Genomic DNA, 22,207 nt, shown 5'->3' with positions numbered 1-22,207 from the left:
GAGTGAGGTATATGTAAGCAGTACAGCCTGAGAGTGTGAGGTATATTTAAGCAGTACAGCCTGAGAGAGTGAGGTATATTTAAGCAGTACAGCCTGAGAGAGTGAGGTATATTTAAGCAATAATGCATGAGAGAGTGAGGTATATTTAAGCAATAATGCATGAGAGAGTGAGGTATATTTAAGCAATAAGGCCTGAGAGAGTGAGGTATATTTAAGCAATAAGGCCTGAGAGAGTGAGGTATATTTAAGCAATAAGGCCTGAGAGAGTGAGGTATATTTAAGCAATAAGGCCTGAGAGAGTGAGGTATATTTAAGCAATAAGGCCTGAGAGAGTGAGGTATATTTAAGCAATAAGGCCTGAGAGAGTGAGGTATATGTAAGCAGTACAGCCTGAGAGAGTGAGGTATATTTAAGCAGTAAGGCCTGAGAGAGTGAGGTATATTTAAGCAATAAGGCCTGAGAGAGTGAGGTATATTTAAGCAATAAGGCCTGAGAGAGTGAGGTATATTTAAGCAGTACGGCCTGAGAGAGTGAGGTATATTTAAGCAGTACAGCCTGAGAGAGTGAGGTATATTTAAGCAGTAAGGCCTGAGAGAGTGAGGTATATTTAAGCAATAAGGCCTGAGAGAGTGATGTATATTTAAGCAATAAGGCCTGAGAGAGTGAGGTATATTTAAGCAGTACAGCCTGAGAGAGTGAGGTATATTTAAGCAGTACAGCCTGAGAGAGTGAGGTATATTTAAGCAGTAAGGCATGAGAGAGTGAGGTATATTTAAGCAGTAAGGCCTGAGAGAGTAAGGTATATTTAAGCAATAATGCATGAGAGAGTGAGGTATATTTAATAATGCATGAGAGAGTGGTATATGGCCAATATACCACGGCTAAGGGCTGTTCTAATTTACGACGCAACGCGGAGTCCCTGGATACAACCCTTAGCCGTGGTATATTGGCCATATATAACAAACCCCTGAGGTGCCTTATTGCTACCATAAACTCTGATTCATTCCTTCAATTATTCCCTCTTCTCTTTGGTGTGCACAGGAATGATTCACGCTACTAAATCAAACAATTGGAAAGCGAGATGGTCTTATGTTGCTCAAACTAACATTTCCCTTATTGGCAGAGTGCTTACTCCCTGGATGTTGTGTGCTGAAGTTTGTACTTGTGCTTATACATTTTCTAATCACAATCAATTAGTTATTCTTCAATTTGCTGGTGCAAGAAAACGACAAGGACGACGATGACTGAGCCGGATTCGGGATCGAGATCAGGATCCCAGTCATGTGCTTATAGCATTTATCTGAAAGATACTCACGATCTGTGTGTGGACTGTTTAGGGTTTGGAGGGTTCACAAGAGGTCAATCAATCAACTGTATTTTATAAAGCCCTTGTTACATCAGCTTTCATAGATAACCAGCAGGATCAGATAAAAACAATGATGGTTATAGAAGACAAACACTTCAACGCTTCAAGACTCAATATCAGTTTACTTTTCATAGTCAGGAATTCAAGGTGGAGTGGATCACATTAGGATACAGGGCTGTTGAGGAACAAGTCGTTCAACAACTTGTACAGGGGCCTGTGATCTATTGTTGAGGTCCCTCATTAACATTTCCCTCTCTTTACTCTGTCCCTCAGCCTGCTGCTTGAATAATTCCTGCAGAGCCTTCTGATTCTGGGCATTGGCTTCCCTTTCCAATTGATTATTCTTCTTAATCTCCAAGATCTCTTGTCTCATCAGCTCAGCCTTCTCCTTATGGCCCTTCTCCAGGAGATCTTTCTGCTCCTGCATCCTGCGGTCCAGGGTCCTGTTGAACTCCTGCTGCTCTTGCTTCTTCTCCTTCTCCATCTTCTCTTCCATCTCCTTCAAGTACTTCTCCTGGCGAATGCGATTGTTCTCAATGGTGCGCTCCATCTCTGCCTGTTGCTCCTTGAATGCTGCCTTCTCGTGCTCCAGCTCAGCTGTTTTCATCTTCTCAGCTGGAAGAGCCAAGGAGAGCGAGAAATAAGTAGGAAAACTGGACAACTCATTTTCTCATACAGATTCACACTCATTAAAACCCTCTAGAGTCTATTGGCGCAATGGTGCGTCAATCTAAGTAACAAAATAAAAAAATACCCATTAAAATCTGGCAGATTTAAACTAGAGATTTATTTTGCATTGAGCTGAGTCTCAATCCACCACATCCATTTATGTCGCCCTTCCGCATCTGCGGTGGAAAGGGGCAGATCTACTGCGCTGTTTGTCAGACCGGGAGACATCATGAAAATTGGTCTTCTCATGAAAACATCTGTAGTATCCGAACGGTTTGGTCTACAAACTAATATGACCACTCTGTAGAAAGTGGAGACTCTCACGGACATCTTGTTCCCCGTTTTGCTCTATTACCACAAGTGTCACGGGACTCATCTGAAGGTAACCCAGCACCGGTTTAAAAAAGGAGGTAGCTTTGTGCCAACAAAAAAAAGTGTTAAATATTTGTAAAAAAAAGTATATATTTTTTCCCCCGAGCTTTCTTATATCTCCTAGATTTAGGACAGACATTTCAAAACCTTATTCCTTATGATTTAATTTGACTGTCTTTTCTTGCCATTTAAGAGTGTGTTATTTAATGCGTTTCTAAGGCTGAATTCAATATTTGATAAAATAATTGTTTTATATAGACTGTTTTGTACTTTTAAGAATTAATCAAACAACAAATGGGCGAGATGATCGTTGCTGAACCAGGCAAGCACATTTTGAGTTACTTTGTAAATCAATTTAATTTCCACTGTAAATTACCCTCAACAGCACATATTGCATGTTTGAAGAGGGGCGATTATTCAGTGCTTTGCAGTGGTGAGCTGGTTCATAGCTCGGGTCTGGTCTATTCCCCTTGATTTTAAAGAGCAACTGCCTGTAAAAAAACAGACTTCTCCTTTAGTTAATCGATATGAGTCCAACATTTATTCTACTATTAAAATGTACTAAAAAGTGTATAAAGGATCATTTTGGTCATGAAGTCAGTCCCAAAACAGATTTTTGTGGTCGTGACGGCATCACAATGTAAATGAAGGTTGGGTTTGTATCAATCCGGCCCACATGCCCCCTGCTGGCAGCACGCAAGTAATCATCAATTCAGAGTGCAGCTGCACGCAACCCGATCGTAATGCCTGAGTTAAATTTGGGTTCAATTTGGATATCCCTACGGCGCTAGTTAGTTGGGCACCAGATTGGTAGACAGTGCATCCAGAAAGTATTCATACCCCTTGACTTATTCCACATGTTGTTGTTTTGTTGATTAAATATGTTTTCTCTCACCTACCTACAAACATTAACCTACAATGACAACATGTTTAAACTTTTAAAAAAATACAAAAATGGCCCCAGTCCTTAACAATTACAAGCATACCCATAACATGATACAGTCACCACTATGCTTGAAAATATGGAGAGTGGTACTCAGCAATGTGTTATTGTAACGGCTTTCGTCGGTTGAAGAAGAGGACCAAAGCGCAGCGTGGTATGTATCCATATTTATTAGAATAGTTCTTCAAATACGAACAAAACAATAAACAAACGAAAACCAACAAAGCTACAGTCCTGAACTAGAGAACATAAAACACATGAACGCACGAACAGGAACAATCACCCACAAACCAACAGTGAAAAACAGGCTACCTTAATATGGTTCCCAATGAGAGACAATGACAAACACCTGCCTCTGATTGAGAACCATATTAGGCCAAACAACAAACCCAACATAGAAACACAAAACATAGAATGTCCAACCATCTCACATCCTGAACAACTAAACAAAGGAAATAAGGTCAGGAACGTGACAGTTCTATTAGATTTACCCCAAACATAACACTTTGCATTCATAACAAAAAGTAAATTTCTTAGCCACATTTTTTGCAGTATTACTTGAGTGCCTTGTTGCAAACAGGATGCATCTTTTGGAATATTTTTGATCTGTACAGGCTTCCATCTTTTCACTCTGTCAATTAGGTTAGTATTGTGAAGTAACTACAATGTTGTTGATCCATCCTCAGTTTTCTTCTATCACAGCCATTAAACTCTGTAACTGTTTTAATGTCACCATTGACCTAATAGTGAAATCGCTGAGTGGTTTCCTTCCTCTACGGCAACTGAGTTAATAAGTAGGACGCCTGTATCTTTGTAAAGACTGGGTGTATTCCATCCAAAGTGTAATTAATAACTTCACCATGCTCAAAGGGATATTCAGCGTCAGCTTTTATTCTTTTTACCCATCTACCAATAGGTGACCTTTGCGAGGTGTAACAGTATAACTTTAGTCCTTCCCCTTGCCCCGACCCGGGCGCAAACCAGGGACCCTCTGCACACATCAACAACAGTCACCCTCAAAGCATCTTTACCCATTGCAGAGCAAGGGGAGCCACCACTTCAAGGTCTCAAAGCGAGTGACGTCACCCGTCACCGATTGAAACGCTATTAGCGCGCACCACCGCTAACTAGCTAGCCATTTCACATCGGTTAGAGGCATTGGAAAACCTCCCTGGTCTTTATGGTTGAATCTGTGTTTGGAAAAGTCAAGGGGTGGGAATACTTTCTGAAGGGACTGGAAATAAAATCATATCATTCAAAATAGCAGATAGTAGCAAAATGCTTATTTGTAAAATCTGTCATAATTTATATGTTCTAGCCAGCCACTAATAATACTTTTAACTCCATATTACTTAAAGTTGTCTTTTTGGGCGGGGCCTGGCATTAGGGCGTTGCCACTGGTCTTGTCTTCCGAACATTAACCTCACACAGTTGATTATTATTTTTTAATTGGAAATAAAAAAGTTTGAGGTGTGGCTTACCTTGGATTTCCTTCTCTTTTTCAGTCATTTTTTTGTCAGCTTGCAGGATGGAGTTGGACTCTGCACTCTTTCCCTTCAGGAACTGCTCCAGAACCTCCTCAGCCTGCAGAAAACAGCCCTTATAGGTTGTTGCATTGAATTTGATTCAAACTGTAACCAGGTGACAAAAATGTTGAAATGTTGGTCATCATTACTGACTAATGATGGATGTTTTGATTCTCTAATACACTACATTGTTGATGTTGTTTGGGTTCTAGCTCTTACCCGGACTCCTTTGTTGGGCTCGGCCCGGTACTGTGCCACTATGTTGTCATGGTGATTGCAGTAAAGCTCATAGCCTCCTGGTGTGGTGTACGTCCCCTTCTTCACCCACTGATCCATCAGAGCAGACAGATTCTCCAGAAGGGCCTTGCACTTCTTCTCAGAGGCATCCTTGTTCTGTTTGAAAAGGTTGACGTTGTGGTTGCCAATGGCTTCCTGAAAGATTTATTGGGAATTTTCAGATTCAGGCATGTGAAACCCGGAATGCCGTGTTCCTACAGTGATAAATTGTTACATATTGGCTCCATATCTATATTAGGCTTTTATTCAATATAGTGTAATTTTTATTCCAAGATTAAAAATCTAATCTGAGCAATGATTTTTGCAGTTGTGTTCTTTTGTCTCTAGAAGTTAATTGATTGAGGAATTGCACTGCTTGGTCATATTCCACCTAGTGTCCTTGGGTCCTACTGGTGTTATTGTTACTGGTGATTATCATTTTGTTGCATAAACTAACCAATAATGTTTCTATTGAACGGCCTTGACGATGTTAAAAATGCATTGTGTGAACCAGGCACAGATCTAGAATGATGATCCATACCGCAAGAGCTTTCAAGAATTCCCCATTTTCGTCTTTGAAGGATCGCTTCATAAACGCCTGTCTGGCCTGGGCCTCTGAGCAAAGCTGGTTCTCTGACAGCTGATTGATGTCCACCGGGAATAAGGCCTTCACATCCTCCATTCCCTCCTGGTACACCGCCAGGCCCTCATCCACAGCAGCCTGGTTCTCAATTTTAGCCATGGCCAACACAGCATTCTCCAGACAAGGCACATTGCCTTTGGCTATGGTCTCCACATAGGTGGTGACCAAGTGCCCCAGCACTGCAATCAGACAGGTGTGAGGAAAAACATGTGCCACTTAATATTTAGTGGTATAATAAAATTCAATATATCAATATATTTATCAATTTTCACATACTGTACTGTAGGTAGATATCTGACTCACTCTCTCCGGTCAATGTGTGTCCCCCTATAACAGTCTTCGTACGGCTCTCCTGGAAAATGAAGCGGCAGAAAGTATCTGCGACCTCTCTGAATCTTTCAGACAGCTCAGCCTCGTCCATGGAGTCCAGTCGTTGCATGTTGTCAGGAGTTGTAGGGGAGGGGAACACAAAACACTTGCGTGAGGGGAAGAAGTTCCGGATGCACTCTCGCGGGAAGTTGTAGTCATTGATCTTTTTACTAGTACCTGAAAGATAACATTGGCATTACTAGTTTTTATATTACAAGCAGATCTTAGACGTCCCAATAATATCTCCTTTCTCCTCCAACCTATCAGAGCTCTTACAGCATGAACTGACATGTTATCAACCCATTCATAGGATCAGAGAATGAATCTAGTATTGAAAGCATAAGCTACAGCTAGCTAGCACTGCAGTGTAATGATTAATTGACTCAAAGAGAAAGACAATATTTTAACAGATTTTAACTAATTAATTTCTTTAAAAATGAAGGAGAAGCGATGGTGTATTTTTTGTTGTATTTTTTCCACTTTCAGTTAGCTAGTGAATGCAGCTAGCTAGTTTAGCCTACTCAAACAACCGGCTAAAACAGCGAGGGATGCTATGTTACCTAGCTGGAAAAGTCTAACATTGAAACTCTTCCAAGGTAAGCTTTTGGTTTTAGTAATTTATTGCCACCAGGGCCCGCCGGTTTAACTGCTAAACTGCTTGCTGACTGTTAACTGTAACGTTATTGCATGAATGTAGCGGGTTTAGTAACACCTTACTTCTATTAGCTATGTTGACTATGACGTTAGCTAATATGGTGACAATGATGCAGATGTGTGTAGTAGTTAGCAGTTATGATATGAAGGTTTTACTTTTTTTGCCTGGTCACAGACAGCTGATGTGTTGTGCACTGAAGTCTACAAATGAAGGGAAAATGGTGACAGGTGGAGAGCGTGTAGACGCGCGAAGGAATTATATATTTATATGTAAATATATATATAAAATGAGCAAAATGATCATGCCGTTTGTATGTGGCTGCTATGAAACGAACAGTGTTTGCGTGTGATCAGGGGTGTATTCATTCCGCCGATTCTGTTGAAAAACATTTCTTAAGCTTTCTGCCAATATCAGAAATGTCTATGTCCTGGGAAATGCTCTTGTTACTTACAACCTCATGTTAATCGCATTAGCCTACGTTAGCTCAACTGTCCCGTGGAAGGTACACCGATCCCGAAGAAGTAATTAAACTGGGTGAATGGAATATGAATGACAGTCATCCAATATGCTGTAATAGAAATAAGTCCATGCTCATGAAAAAAAAGATTCTTTCTCCCTCGTCTTAAACGTCACTGACCGCCTCGGTTTCATTCATCTGCTTGATCTTATATTTAGCATCACATTGAAGTGTTTTACCACGCTCTTTTCAGGACAACCAGACTACATGTAGAACAACAATTTGACATAAACAGTTGCATTCGTGAGATTTATTTCAAATGTAAAAAAAGTAAAAAATACGGTCCGACTTAACAGAAACCTGATAATTTTTAAGTCCAGAAATTGTTTGCTCAGTGGGAAACTAATATCCAACTACTCAGTGACGACTGTGTGGAGTTTGGAGTTTGTGACAGCAACTATGTGATCATATTACAGTATTATAGACACTATGTCCTGGGATTTCCTATGATCTTCTATGTAGAGGAACCCCTTACAGTATTATAGACACTATGACCTGGGATTCCTATGATATTCTATGTAGAGGAACCCCTTACAGTATTATAGACACTGTGACCTGGGATTTACTATGGTCTTCTATGTAGAAGAACCCCTTACAGTATTATAGACACTGTCCTGGGATTTCCTATCATCTTCTATGTAGAAGAACCCCTTACAGTATTATAGACACTATGTCCTGGGATTTCCTATCATCTTCTATGTAGAAGATGTATACGTTTGTATGTCCAAGCTTTTCATATTGGGGTCATAATGGTCCGTAGCTCAAACTGGTTGGACATTACAGACTTTTTTTTGTGAGAAGAACCGTTTTCGGGATCCGTCCTTGTCACACAAACTCCACTCTAGCTCAGCCCCCATTAATTACACATGTTAATTGTTGGTATCTGTGGATACAGAAGGAACGAATCTGATGCAAAAAAAGGAGTATGTAGCTCAAACACACAATGTTTTAAAGGGGTTGAAGTTAATGAATCACGCCGGTGTGATTGTGGGACTCAAAGCGAGTTCCTACCTGCGCAGCCACCTGGCTCCTGTGCGCTCCTGTCGCCAGTTAGGATGAGGCTACCCGAAGAGAGAGGGTGGCCAGGTTCGGTGGGTACCCCCCGCTGCCTGTGCCTGCCTCGGTCAAGCACCGTTTACCTTTCTTCCCAGACATGTTGATGAACGGTCCGGTCCCACCCCAGTAAACCATTCACTACTTGGACTTTTGAGACTGGGCTAGCTAAACAAGCACTGCATATAACTAGCTATTCCTACCTGCCCATGGTGGAGTTGCTGGGTTAGCTGCCCTGTTAAGAATACGTAGCGTAAAGTCACTTGGTTATTCTAAATAGACTGCATCGGTCACAGATGCTAGCTTAGGTTATACAGATATAGCAGGTTATACAGTCTCATGGAAGCACTACATATGTTGGAAGCTTGTCTATGTTTAATGTCCCCCCCCCCTTTGTTACCCCACGTTCCACGGTGTCAACGGGGTTCAGGGGCTATATCAATCTCTCCAGAGTGAGAGTGAAAAGTTGGGTATTTGTCCACAAGGGGGCGCCCCTCCCCCATGGGTGGCTCATTACTGAGATTCATTGCTGTTCCCTGCCTGGATCTCAATGGCCTCTGGTGTCTAGTGATACAGGTTATGGTCTCTATAGGTGATTAGTTGCTGGTAGCGGAGTTGAGGGAACGAGCAGGGTTGGACACGACCACCCTATTATCCAACACAAAGTCTCTGTGGTTCATATGAGCCCCCAAATGATGAGCCCCCAAATGAGCTGTCTGTCTCCAGCTCAACTCTTTTCATTCCTGGGAATTAGGTCTGTTACAACAGCTGTCTGTTCTATTCCCAGCTATGTTACAATGTATTTTGTCGCCAGTAGCTATGACTTGTCGGTAGGGTAACCTCCATGATAAGGCTTTTTCCCTAGGTCTATTTGTAATGCATGCGTTCCAGTGCTGGGTACCAGCCGGTTGCCGGAACGCATCTTACCGCCTAAACCGAGTGAGGCTCTAGGCTCCTCACTGATCGCTGGAGCCTGTGTACCCAGAGTGGGCAAGGCTTTAGGCAAACCTTGGCACATGAACACAGGTTTTTCAACTGAGTTCCACAGTGTTCACGGGTGTAAAAAGTGTTGTGTCTCCCACATATGAGTTGGATGAAAAGTGTCCCATCTCCATGTTGAGACACACAGTTGTCAAGATTGGTGGAAGAATCTCTCCCAGTCCCAGGATTTCATTGGCCTTATCAGGCATGATTGTAGATCCTTCATCCGAAGTCGCGAGAGTGTGACTCCCCATAGTATGTTGTACTCCTTCAGGGAACAGTAGTTATAGTCATAACGCTACGCTTTGCATCATACCGTGGTATATTGTCTGATATACACACAGCTGGAATGCTATTTGAACCAATCAGCATCTAGGTCTCAAACTACATGGTTTATATTAATGACATTCACCTTTCTTGAGTTGCAGGGAATTCTCCAGATACTGGTCTGGAGTGATTTCTCTGCCGTCGATCTCGAGCTGTAGAGTGAAATCTCTGACGGTCCACACAAAATTAGGAAAGAACTGCATAAACTGGGTGCCCTCTCCTTCCTCCTCATTGTCAGTGGAAGACTTCACCTTGATCATCTCTGTCAGCTCGTTAACATATCTGTAGGACCGGTTGAGGATTGATACAGGAGTTCCCAAAGCTCATGTCAGTGTCATGAACAGTTTGAGTACAGGGGTTTGAATTTCAGGGAAACTACAAACAAAAAAAACAAAAAAAACAAGTAATTTTCAGTTTAGATTTCAACTGACACAGTAACTTCATTTGTTTGAAAGTCACAGACATTGCTTTTAGTCAACACCAACTCTTCATGTTCACTAAAGCTAAGAATCAATCCCGGGAACCGGCATCCTGAGATTTCTCAAGCCCTTTACAGTTTCCAGAGAAATAAATTACTACGTAGTACTGATAAACACGACATATGCAACTTGCATATAGTATATTTAATTAAATGGAACATATTTAGTTGGCACATTATGAACATTTAAATTCTCTACCATATCAGTGATTAGGTCTAGCCTACAATTAAATAATGATTAAAATATACATACAAATTCATGAAAATGTCCATCACAATTAGCCTGGCTACCACTAATATGTCTGAGATGACTGTCAAAAGCCTAACAAACAAGCAAACTATCATATCAAATACCACAGATTGTGTCCACAAGATGCCACAGAATGGAGCCAAATGTTAACCCAAAAGGATACTGAAGCTTCTCCACAGCATCATTGTTGATGGTCCCTTGACTGTTGTAGACCAGAGTACTGCTTAACAGAATGGCCAGAGAGAAGATCCAGGCATCATTCTTAGAATCCCCCTGAAACAAGTATCACAACATGTATTGGATCTCTGACTAAGTAATCATCTCATTTAAAAGATGAGTGTGCAGATATGTGTTCACCGTGCTTTGTTGGTAAATGAAGGAATGTGAATCTTTAATGTGGATTGTAAAGAGATTGAACTTTGACCTCCCACCTTCTCCACGTCCCCCAGTCCCTCTGTATCCAGCAGCACCAGGGTGTGGTCTGTTTTTTCAGGATGAGGGACACACCACATCCAGATGCCCTTAGTCTTGGACTGGATGGTGGCTCCAAGGGCAAAACCTATATCAACATAGATTGTTGAGGACATTTACAGTATAAATATTAAACCAGCCTATAACACTGTTACAGAGCTCGATCAAAGCTACTGCAGACCAGAACTATCTAACTACTAGCTAAGCCTTAGACCAGAGTTAGTTAGTGCGGACCAGAAATAGCTAACTACTAGCAACGCCCTAGACCAGAGTTAGTTAGTGCAGACCAGAACTACTGCAGACCAGAACTAGCTAACTACTAGCAAAGTCCTAGACCAGAGTTAGTTAGTGCGGACCAGAACTACTGCAGACCAGAACTAGCTAGCTACTAGCAAAACCCTAGACCAGAGTTAGTTAGTGCAGACCAGAACTACTGCAGACCAGAACTAGGGGGGTAGGGGGAGATAGTTGCCCCATTTTAGGGGACAAAAAGTATTGGGACAAAATTCACTAAGAAATAATTGGTAAATAATGTATCGTGTCATATTTGAGTCACTTTTGTTGTAAATAAGAATAGTATATGTTTGGTAACACAATGTGGATGCTACCATGATTATGCATAGTCCTGAATGAATCGTGAATAATGATGAGTGAGAAAGTTCATACCCCCAAGACATGCTAACCTCTCACCTTTACAATAACAGGGGAGGTTAGCATTTTATATCATACCTCCAAGACATGCTAACCTCTCACCATTACAATAACAGGGGAGTTTAGCATTTTATATCATACCTCCAAGACATGCTAACCTCTCACCATTACAATAACAGGGGAGGTTAGCATTTTATATCATTCCATCAAGACATGCTAACCTCTCACCATTACAATAACAGGGGAGTTTAGCATTTTATATCATACCTCCAAGACATGCTAACCTCTCACCATTACAATAACAGGGGAGGTTAGCATTTTATATCATACCACCAAGACATGCTAACTTCTCACCATTACAATAACAGGGGAAGTTATCAATTTTTGGGGGTATGATATTTGTGCGTCTGTAACTTTCTCAATCATTATTATTCACGATTCATTCAGGACTCTGTGTAATCATGGTAGCATCCACAGTAATGGAGACGTGTTTAGAAACATTATTTTCTTATTTTCAATAAAAGTGAGTCCAAGATGACACAACACATTATTTACCATTCATTTCCATTTGGCACAAAATAATCTGAAACAACCAAAACCAACAGCAAATGGATCCAACAAGTTTGCAGAGTCACAAGGTTGATATCATCATTGTGTTCCAGGAATATAGGACCAAATACTAAACCTACTTTAATACACATGAATCTGTCCTAATTCTTTTGGTCCCTAAAAAGGGGGGACTATGTACAAAAAGTGCTGTAATTTCTAAACGGTTCACTTGGTATGGATGAAAATACCCTCAAAATAAAGCTGACAGTCTACAGCTTAACCTCATATTCATTTTATCATTTCAAATCCAAAGTGCTGGAGTACAGAGCCAAAACACAAAATGTTTACCAATACGTTGTTTGCTCACTGTATATATATCTACTGTATATATATTTTGTAGCTCAGTCGGGGTCTCAACTTACTATTGAGAGTCAGAAAAGTAGAATACACAAAGTGAAACTTCAAAATGTGTTGGCGAATCAGCACATACCCTCTTGTTACTGCACGTCATTTACTCAATTAGCCCACGTCAGCTTTTACTGTAGATTGCTAGGTAAGGTATTCCAGACAATTATCTAACCCTAGGCTTAATCATCACCAAATGACCGACCGGACAAGCAGGGCATGTGCTCAGGGACCCTGACCTCCAGGGGGTTTCTGTTGATTTTGTTATATGTTATCTGCCACATTTGGGGTGGCAGGGTAGCCTTGTGGTTAGAGCATTGGGCTAGTAACTGAAAAGTTGCAAGTTCAAATCCCTGAGCTGACAAATTACAAATCTGTCGTTCTGCCCCTGAACAAGGCAGTTAACCCACTGTTCCTAGGACGTCATTGAAAATAAGAATTTGTTCTTAACTGACTTGCCTAGTTAAATAAAGACAAAATGTGTGTAATCGCAGGAAATGTGCTTTAAAATGGCAAACCTTTCTCACCACCCCATGGCAAAATGTGTAGAATTGCAGGAAATGCATTTTAACACCAAAAACATTTGGGGCCCCCAAAAGGCTCTGACCACTACCCCTACATTTCTTTAATTACCATCACAACACCAAATGTTTGTCAGGAAAAGTGATTTTTTAGTTCCACATGTGTAATTATTCATGATTTATTTGATGTAATTACACATTTTATTGTTCCCATATGTAACTATTGTGATTTGTAATTACATGTTGGAACGTCACCTGTGTATTACCATGGTAATAACTCCTCATGCAGTGCCGGTCCAAGGCTAGGACCTGGTAACAACAATTGTAACAAGGCATACTCTGTCATTAACTACTGGTTATTTTCAACAGGTTAATTAATATGTTATGACCTGGCTCAATGGAAAGGAAAGGGGGATACCTAGTCAGTTGTACAACTGAATGCATTGAACTGAAATGGGTATTCCTTATTTAACCCAACCCCTCTGAATCAGAGAGATGCAATCGACACCAAATGGACCCCAGTTTAAGAACAATGTAGTTACACAGTAATTATCATGTACCAGAGCAAGCAAATTATTGTAAAGTGAAACCCAGTAGTAGGGTATTAACTTCTAAACTAGTTAGAATGTAACATTTGCAGATACTAGGCTAATGAGATGAAATTTGGAGACAATAGAACATTCATTATGGCTGGGAGCAGTATGGGGGCAGTATTGAGTAGCTTGGATGAATAAGGTGCCCAGAGTAAACTGCCTGCTACTCAGTCCCATAAGCTAAGATATGCATAGTATTAGTATTTTTGGATTAGAAGACACTCTGAAGTTTCTAAAACTGTTTGAATGATGTCTGTGAGTATAACAGAACTCATATGGCCGGCAATAACCTGAGAAAAAATCCAACCAGGAAGTGGGAAATCTGAGGTTTGTAGTTTTTCAACTCATGGCCTATTGAATATACAGTGTCTATGGGGTAATTTTGCACTTCCTAAGGCTTCCACTAGATGTCAACAGTCTTTAGAACCTTGTTTGATGCTTCTACTATAAAGGAGGGGGGAATGGGAGCTGAATGAGTCAGAGGTCTGGCAGAGTGCCATGAGCTGACCACGCACGTTCACGTGAGAGTTAACTCTGTTCCATTGCATTTCTGAAGACAAAGGAATTGTCCGGTTGAAACATTATTGAAGATTTATGATAAAAACATCCTATAGATTGATTCTATACATCGTTTGACATGTTTCTACGGACCGTAACGGAACTTTTTGACTTTCTGTCTGCTCACGCATCGTGAGTTTGGGTTGTGTACTAAACGCGCAAACAAAAAGGAGGTATTTGGACATAAATTATGAACTTTATCGAACAAATCAAACATTTATTGTGGAACTGGGATTCCTGGGAGTGCATTCTGATGAAGATCAAAGGTAATAGAATATTTATAATGCTATTTCTGACTTATGTTGACTCCAAAACATGGCGGATATGTGTATTGCTTGTGTTTTTGTCTGAGCTCTGTACTCAGATTATTGCATGGTGTGCTTTTTCGGTAAAGCTTTTCTTAAATCTGACACAGCGGTTGCATTAACCTCTAACGAGCCTCTACCCCGGGATCACCCCCCATCCCCCCACACACTGATTAGCATAGCTAGCATAGCTTCACAAGTAGATAGTAGCATCTAAATATCATTAAATCACAAGTCCAAGACACCAGATGAAAGATACAGATCTTGTGAATAAAGCCACCATTTCAGATTTTTAAAATGTTTTACAGGGAAGACAAAATATGTAAATCTATTAGCTAAACACGTTAGCAAAATACACCACTTTTCTAACTCCATCAGTTTCTTACTACTTCAGGTGCTATCACCAATTCGGCTAAACTAAGATATTGATAGCCACTAACCAAGAAAAAAACCTCTTCAGATGACAGTCTGATAACATATTTATGGTATAGGATATGTTTTGTTAGAAAAAAGTGCATATTTCAGGTAGAAATCACAGTTTACAATTGCACCGACCATCACAAGACGACTAGAATTACTATAGAGAGCAACGTGTATGACCAATTTACTCTTAATAAAACATTTCATAAGAATAGACAAAGCATAGCAATGGAAAGACCCAGATCTTGTGATTCCAGACAATATTTCAGATTTTCTAAGCGTTTTACAGCGAAAACACAATAAATCGATAAGTTAGCATACCACATGTGAAAACGTTACCAGAGCATCGATTCCAGCCAAAGAGCGCTATAACGTAATCACCGCCAAAATATATTAATTTTTTCACTAACCTTCTCAGAATTCTTCCGATGACACTCCTGTAACATCATTTTACAACATACATATACAGTTTGTTCGAAAATGTGCATATTTAGCCATACAAAACCGTGGTTATACAATGAAAATAGTAGCAACTCAAGCATCAAAATGAGGGACGTCAGTTTTCAGAGTGATCTAGTTTAATCGAAAGCTAATCATATACTTGACTAAAAAATACAGGGTTGACAGGAATCGAAAGACAAATTAGTTCTTAATGCAACCGCTGACTTACATTTTTAAAATTATCCTTACTTTTCAATACAGGGTTCGCCAAGTGACGCGATAACAAACAAAATGGCGAAATATGCGTTTAAAATATTTCGACAGAACAACGATTTATCATATTAAATATTGCTTACTTTGAGCTGTTCTTCCATCAGATTCTTGGGCAATGTATCCTTTCTATGTTGTAATCTTCTTTTGGTCGATAGATGTCCTCTGTCCTTCGAAATATCCACTAACGATCGAACGGGACCCCAAAACGTGTCCAAAGTTTCAGAGTGCACAACAAAGAAATTCCTCAAAATCGCACTAAACGGATATAAATTGCTATAAAACGGTTCAAATTAACTACATTATGATGTTTTTAACAACTATAACGACTAAAAACATGACCGGAGAAATATCACTCTCTAAACAACGATTTGGAAGGAGGCAGGTCTGATGCCCATCTTGCGCACGACGCATGCAGGAAGAGAGCGGTACTTCTACGTTTTCTTGTTTTATAGTGGCTGTGATTGTGCAATAGACTCCATTCAAAACGTGATGACGTACAGACACCCAGAGGAAGACGTAGGCAGTGTCGGTTTCTTCATAGCATTCACTGTCGCCTTAAAAACAGACTCCAGATCAGGGGTAAAAATTTCTGAAATCTGACCCCTGTCATGAAGTGCTGTAGATATTGTTCTGTACCACAGAGACAAAATTCCAACGGCTATAGAAACTAGAAAGTGTTTTCTATCCAATAATAACAATAATATGCATATTGTACGATCAAGAATTTAGCACGAGGCAGTTTAATTTGGAGACCCAAATATGCTAATGCGGAACAGCACCCCCTATAGTTCCAAGAAGTTAACTTCTTTGGGCTGCAGGGGCAGTATTGAGTAGCCTGGATAAAAGGTGCCCATTTCAAACGGCCTCATACTCAATTCTTGCTCGTACAATATGCATATTATTATTACTATTGGATAGAAAACACTCTCTAGTTTCTAAAACGGTTTGAATTATATCTGTGAGTAAAACAGAACTCATTTTGCAGCAATCTTCCTGACAGAAAGTGGAAAATCTGAAATCGATGCTCTGTTCTAGGGCCTGCCTATAAATGTGCTTGATATGTATTAGTATACATGCACTTCATACGCCTTCCACTAGATGTCAACAGGCAGTGAGAGAAGAAATGGAGTGTATAACTTGATCTGAGGTCGAATAAGAGCTCTTGGCATGACGTGACACCAATTTCCTATTTTCTGGAAGGCGCGAGAAGGGACCGGGTATTGCCTTCTGAAAAGCTGTCGTTATAGACGGCTAATATCTCCGGCTTTGATTTTATTTGATAATTGTGACAATATCATCGTAAAGTATGTTTTTTCAATATAGTTTTATTAGATTATTGAAATTTTTTCGGGACGTTAGGCGTGTTGCGTTGTCTGCATTTGTTCACGAAGGAGAGCTTCGTGCCACTTTGCTAGCTTTCCGTGCTAATTGACTGGAGAAGAGGACATTCTAAAACCAAACAACGATTGTTCTGGACAAAGGACCCCTTGTGCAAGATTCTGATGGAAGCTCAACCAAAGTAGGACCCATTTGATGTTATTTCATATTTCTGTCGAAAATGTTTACTATTAGTTTACGCCCAGATTTTGGGCGCTCTCTCGCTATAACGTAAGCTGCATGTCGTACTAAAGTTATTTTTAGAATTCTAACACGGCGATTGCATTAAGAACTAGTGTATCTATCATTTGCTGTACAACAAGTATTTTTTAGTAACGTTTATGATTAGTTATTTGGTCAGAATAGGTGAGTGTCAGAAATATATCCGGAGATTCTGGAAAATATTTGCTACGTTTTCACAATGTATAACCACGGATTTCAGCTCTAAATATGCACATTTTCGAACAAACCATATATGTATTGCGTAATATGATGTTATAGGACTGTCATCTGATGAGGTTTATGAAGGTTAGTGAAATAATTAATATCTTTTGCTGGTTTTGTCGCTATCGCTACTGTTGTCTTGAATCAATGCTGTTGTGTGGTAGACTATTGTAGTAAGCTAATATAATGCTATATTGTCTTTTCGCTGTAAAACACTTAAATCTGAAATATTAGCTGGATTCACAAGATGTTTGTCTTTCATTTGCTGTACACCATGTATTTTTCATAAATGTTTTATGATGAGTATTTAGGTATTTCACGTTGGTCTCTATAATTACTCTGGCTGCTTCGGTGCTATTTGTGATGGTAGCTGTGATGGTAGTTGCAATGTAAAACTGATTTATACCTCAAATATGCACATTTTTCGAACAAAACATAGATTTATTGTATAACATGTTATAAGACTGTCATCTGATGAAGTTGTTTCTTGGTTAGTTTGGTTGGTTCTTGGTTAGTTTGGTTGGTTTTCTGCAAGCTACCTGTGCTGTGAAAGAAATGTCTGTGCTCTTTTGTATTTGGTGGTGAGCTAACATAAATATACGTGGTGTTTTCGCTGTAAAACATTTTAAAAATCGGACATGTTGACTGGATTCACAAGATGTTTATCTTTCATTTGCCGTATTGGACTTGTTAATGTGTGAAAGTTAAATATTTCTCAAAAATATTTTTTGAATTTCGCGCTCTGCCTTTTCAGTGGAATGTGGGAGGAGTTCTGCTAGCGGAACCCCGGGGCTAGACAGGTTAAAGGATTTCAAGGTTGAGAAAGTAATTTCAGAAGCTAGCATATTTCGTAACTTACCAACAACAGCTGCAAATTCCCAAAAAAAACACATCATGTTTTAAAGTTCTCGTTCCTTGCTTTGTCTAACACTATCATGAATCAAATACGTGTTGTGGTTCAGAGTGCAGTATTTATTTAGTTTCATAAGGGAGATGGAGATGACAGGTTATGATTGTGACCATGGTGATTTCAATACTTTTGTTTAAATCTATCAAAAGTAGAGAACTTTCCAGACCGTGAGTGGTCTTGTTTCACTACATGTAATGAGGTCATGAAGGGGTCCTTATGGTAAAGCTGACCCTGCTCATTCCTGATTAATTAGTTGACCAAAATTTTGCACACATTTTTAAGGAATCACAGTTTGAGAAATACTCCTTGACGTCACAGAGGGCTATTGTAAGGAACCACATAACATAATTTTTTTTACATTTTTACGACCACATTTTGGGAGAGTTTGAAATTGTTATCCTTTCCTGAGGAAATGGGCATTTTTGTTCATAGAGAAAACATGGAAATGAATAAAGTAAAAAAAATGAATAAATATACAGTTGAAGTCAGAAGTTTACATACACTTATGTTGGAGTCATTTAAACTAATTTTTCAACCACTCCGCAAATTTCTTGTTAACAAACTATAGTTTTGGCAATTCGGTTAGGATATCTACTTTGTGCACGACACAAGTCATTTTTCCAACAATTGTTTACAGACAGATTATTTCACTTATAATTCACTGCATCACAATTCCAGTGGTTCAGAAGTTTATATACACTAAGTTGACTGTGCCTTTTAAACAGCTTGGAAAATTCCAGAAAATTATGTCATGCCTTTAGAAGCTTCTGATAGGCTAATTGACATAATTTGAGTCAATTGGAGGTGTACCTGTGGATGTTTTTCAAGGTCTACCTTCAAACTCAGTGCCTCTTTGCTTGACATCATGGGAAAATCAAAAGAAATCAGCTTAGACCTCAACATTTTTTTGTAGACTTCCACAAGTTTGGTTCATTCTTGGGAGCAATTTCCAAACACCTGAAGGTACCACGTTCATCGGTACAAACAATAGTACGCAAGTATAAACACCATGGGACCACGCAGCCGTCATACCACTCAGGAAGGAGAAGGCATTCTGTCTCCTAGAGATGAACGTACTTTGGTGCGAAAAGTGCAAATCAATCCCAGAACAACAGCAAAGGACCTTGTGAAGATGCTGGAGGAAACAGGTACAAAAGTATCCACATCCACAGTAAAACGAGTCCTATATCGACATAACCTGAAAGGCAGCGCAGCAAGGAAGAAGCCAACTTTCCAAAACCACCATAAAAAAGCCAGACTACGGTTAGCAACTGCACATGGGGACAAAGATCTTACTTTTTGGAGAAATGTCCTCTGATCTGATGAAACAAAAATAGAACTGTTTGGGCATAATGACCATTGTTATGTTTGGATGAAAAAGGGGGAGACTTGCAAGCCGACGAACACCATCCCAACCGTGAAGCACGGGGGTGGCAGCATCATGTTGTCGGGGTGCTTTGCTGCAGGAGGGACTGGTGCACTTTACAAAATAGATGGCATCATGAGGAGGGAATTAATGTGGATATATTGAAGCAACATCTCAAGACATCAGTCAGGAAGTTAAAGCTTGGTCGCAAATGGGTCTTCCAAATGGACAATGATCCCAAGCATACTTCCAAAGTTGTGGCAAAATAGCTTAAGGACAACAAAGTCAAGGTATTGGAGTTGCCATCACAAAGCCCTGTCCTCAAGCCTATAGAAAATTTGTGGGCAGAACTGAAAAGCGTGTGCGAGCAAGGAGGCCTTTTTTTTTTGTTTACTATATTTTGTTTTCTTCTGCCATACAAAGACTGTACCAGTTTCAAGAATCCCTGTCCTGCTATGTTGTTACTACAGTTATTACTGTGTAGTTTCAGAGTAGTAGGGGAAACTTAATGTACAGTGTTACCAAAAAAGACTGAGGCACAGATGATGTCCAAACCTGTTTGTTATGTAAGATATATTTGTCTCTCACCACTTCTCTTCTGAGCCAGCTTGTTCATGAGGTAGGACTTTCCGGTGCGATACAGCCCGACCACCGCCACAACTACGACTTTCTGTTTCAGTCCCATCAGGTAGTTGATGCCCTCTGGTTCTACGCAAAGCTCTCCGTCGGCGTTGTTAATGAGGCACATTGGGGAGTCCATGGTCAAGTGGCTTAACAAGATCGCTTCAAAGGAAATGGTTGATACAAGTTCATCATCATTAATACTTATTTTACCTCTATGATGCTATTCCTTGTCATGTCAATAGCAAAATACAACACATTGTCATCATTTACATTTAAGTCATTTAGCAGACGCTCTTATCCAGAGCGACTTACAAACCATTTAAATTCCAATAATGATCTGTAACAATAATAAATAGTAAATAGTTTGACAGCATCTTAAGACAAAATTCTAATGCAGGGATCACCTGCTCCAGTCCAGTAGTGACTTGTTCTACAGGCTTGTATTGTAGTCCAGCACTAACATCCCTGGTCCAAAATATCAAGGTCCAGACTGAAGATCATAGTTGGTAGATCATTTGACACAGGTTTGTTATTGTGTTTGTCTGCCAGAGTGATAATAAGACATGAGAACAATTCTACAGCCAAATCAGGGTGAGGTATAGATAAACTCTGAAAAATATTGATCATGAAGGAACACCTGGGGTGAGAAATTTTATAAATGTCTCTTCATAATTATACAACGATCAGAGTTTCAGTTTGGTATCTTCAGTACAAGCAATAGGAAAGTGGTCGCTGAAATCATTTTAAAAAACACCACTGTCCAAGTTCTTATGGAGTCAATTTGTCAGGATTAGGTCAACCAGCGAAGAGTTTGAAGATTATTTTTTCCATGAATACCTGTGGGTTTGGAAATCAGAAGTCAGGTTAAAGTCAGGCTTGATACTCACATATACTCGTAGTTTCGCTGAGAGTCAAGGATGCTCTGCAATGATGGCAAAAGCAGTAAGCAGCAGGCTATTTGAAGGCTGCAGACACTGAAAGTGAAAGTGACCTCCTGTCTGGTGAACTCTTTCATGACCTAAGTACTACAAGAATCCATCATAACAGGAACTGCTGTGGGAAACTACCCCAGATTCCAAGTGCCTTGTATTCATGGGGGGAATTTTGTGGTGATAATGTTTTGTGGAAGGGGGATGCAGACACTGTTTTGCCCCTGTTACAGACGGCTATATCGGTCCACTAATACAGAGCCAGCAAAGACACAGTGCACTATTTGTCAGAGTAAAAAACGTTTATTTCTCAAAATATGAGTTAATTATGAATATGTATTTTTATTATTTTTGTGAGAATTTATTTTTTCCCCCCAAAATATATGTGTTATTTATTAATATATATATTTTTTTCTTCTGATTTTTCAGGTGATGCTGCAGCACCCTCAGCAACCTTTCTTCCTTGGTCCAATGGTCGTAAGGTACTATGCCTTCTGACAAAAGGGCTTACCAAGAAAAAAGTCCTAAAGGACAATTCAAGGCAGAAAGGAGATGGAGGACTCAACAAAAAAATGCTGAGATTAATTTCTTATTTGCTCAGTTTTAATCCATTGTTAGTTTCAAGAGAGGAGAGGTGAACAGTCTGTAGTGCTAGTAAGATTAGAGTATAGACAGTAGGGGAAAAATACCTTCAGTGGTTATGTCCATGGGGCTCAAATGTTCAATAAATATTGTCCGGGTGGAGGAAGGATGGGTGGCGGTCTGGTAGAATAAAGAGAAAAGAATCCATTAAAAAATCCATAAATAAATCATAATTTTTGTGTAATTTCTATCGGTTTTCTCTTTCATTATTTTTATCTGGCATTAGTGTTTAAGCCTACATTTTAGGGCCTAATTTTACTCACACCAAATAGCCTACAAGCCAATCCCCAAATGCTTTTGTGA

General features: G+C 39.8%; 1 protein-coding gene across 2 annotated transcripts; it reads right to left on the bottom strand.

The window, feature by feature from the left end:
* Positions 1–1,468: 1,468 nt before the first annotated feature.
* LOC129842051 (guanylate-binding protein 1-like) lies at positions 1,469–21,970 on the bottom strand. 2 transcript variants are annotated; one of them, XM_055910429.1, is made up of 11 exons: positions 21,952–21,970; positions 21,221–21,255; positions 20,298–20,492; positions 10,857–10,984; positions 10,589–10,698; positions 9,783–9,979; positions 6,099–6,341; positions 5,694–5,974; positions 5,096–5,308; positions 4,832–4,934; positions 1,469–1,981 (listed from the first exon to the last, which is right to left on the bottom strand). In XM_055910429.1, exons 3-11 carry the CDS (start codon positions 20,467–20,469, stop codon positions 1,524–1,526), a joined length of 1,905 nt encoding a protein of 634 aa, XP_055766404.1. In that variant the 5' UTR covers positions 20,470–20,492; positions 21,221–21,255; positions 21,952–21,970; the 3' UTR covers positions 1,469–1,523. The 2 variants fall into 2 exon arrangements, with proteins under 2 accessions (XP_055766404.1, XP_055766405.1); XM_055910430.1 differs by lacking the exon at positions 21,952–21,970 and having other exon boundaries at positions 21,221–21,271.
* Between the last annotated feature and the right edge of the window lie 237 nt (positions 21,971–22,207).

Source organism: Salvelinus fontinalis, unplaced genomic scaffold (genome assembly GCF_029448725.1).
Source record: "Salvelinus fontinalis isolate EN_2023a unplaced genomic scaffold, ASM2944872v1 scaffold_0009, whole genome shotgun sequence".
Taxonomy (NCBI): Eukaryota; Metazoa; Chordata; class Actinopteri; order Salmoniformes; family Salmonidae; genus Salvelinus; species Salvelinus fontinalis.
Note: the sequence above shows the minus strand (reverse complement) of the source record. Positions and strands in the feature narration are given on the sequence as shown.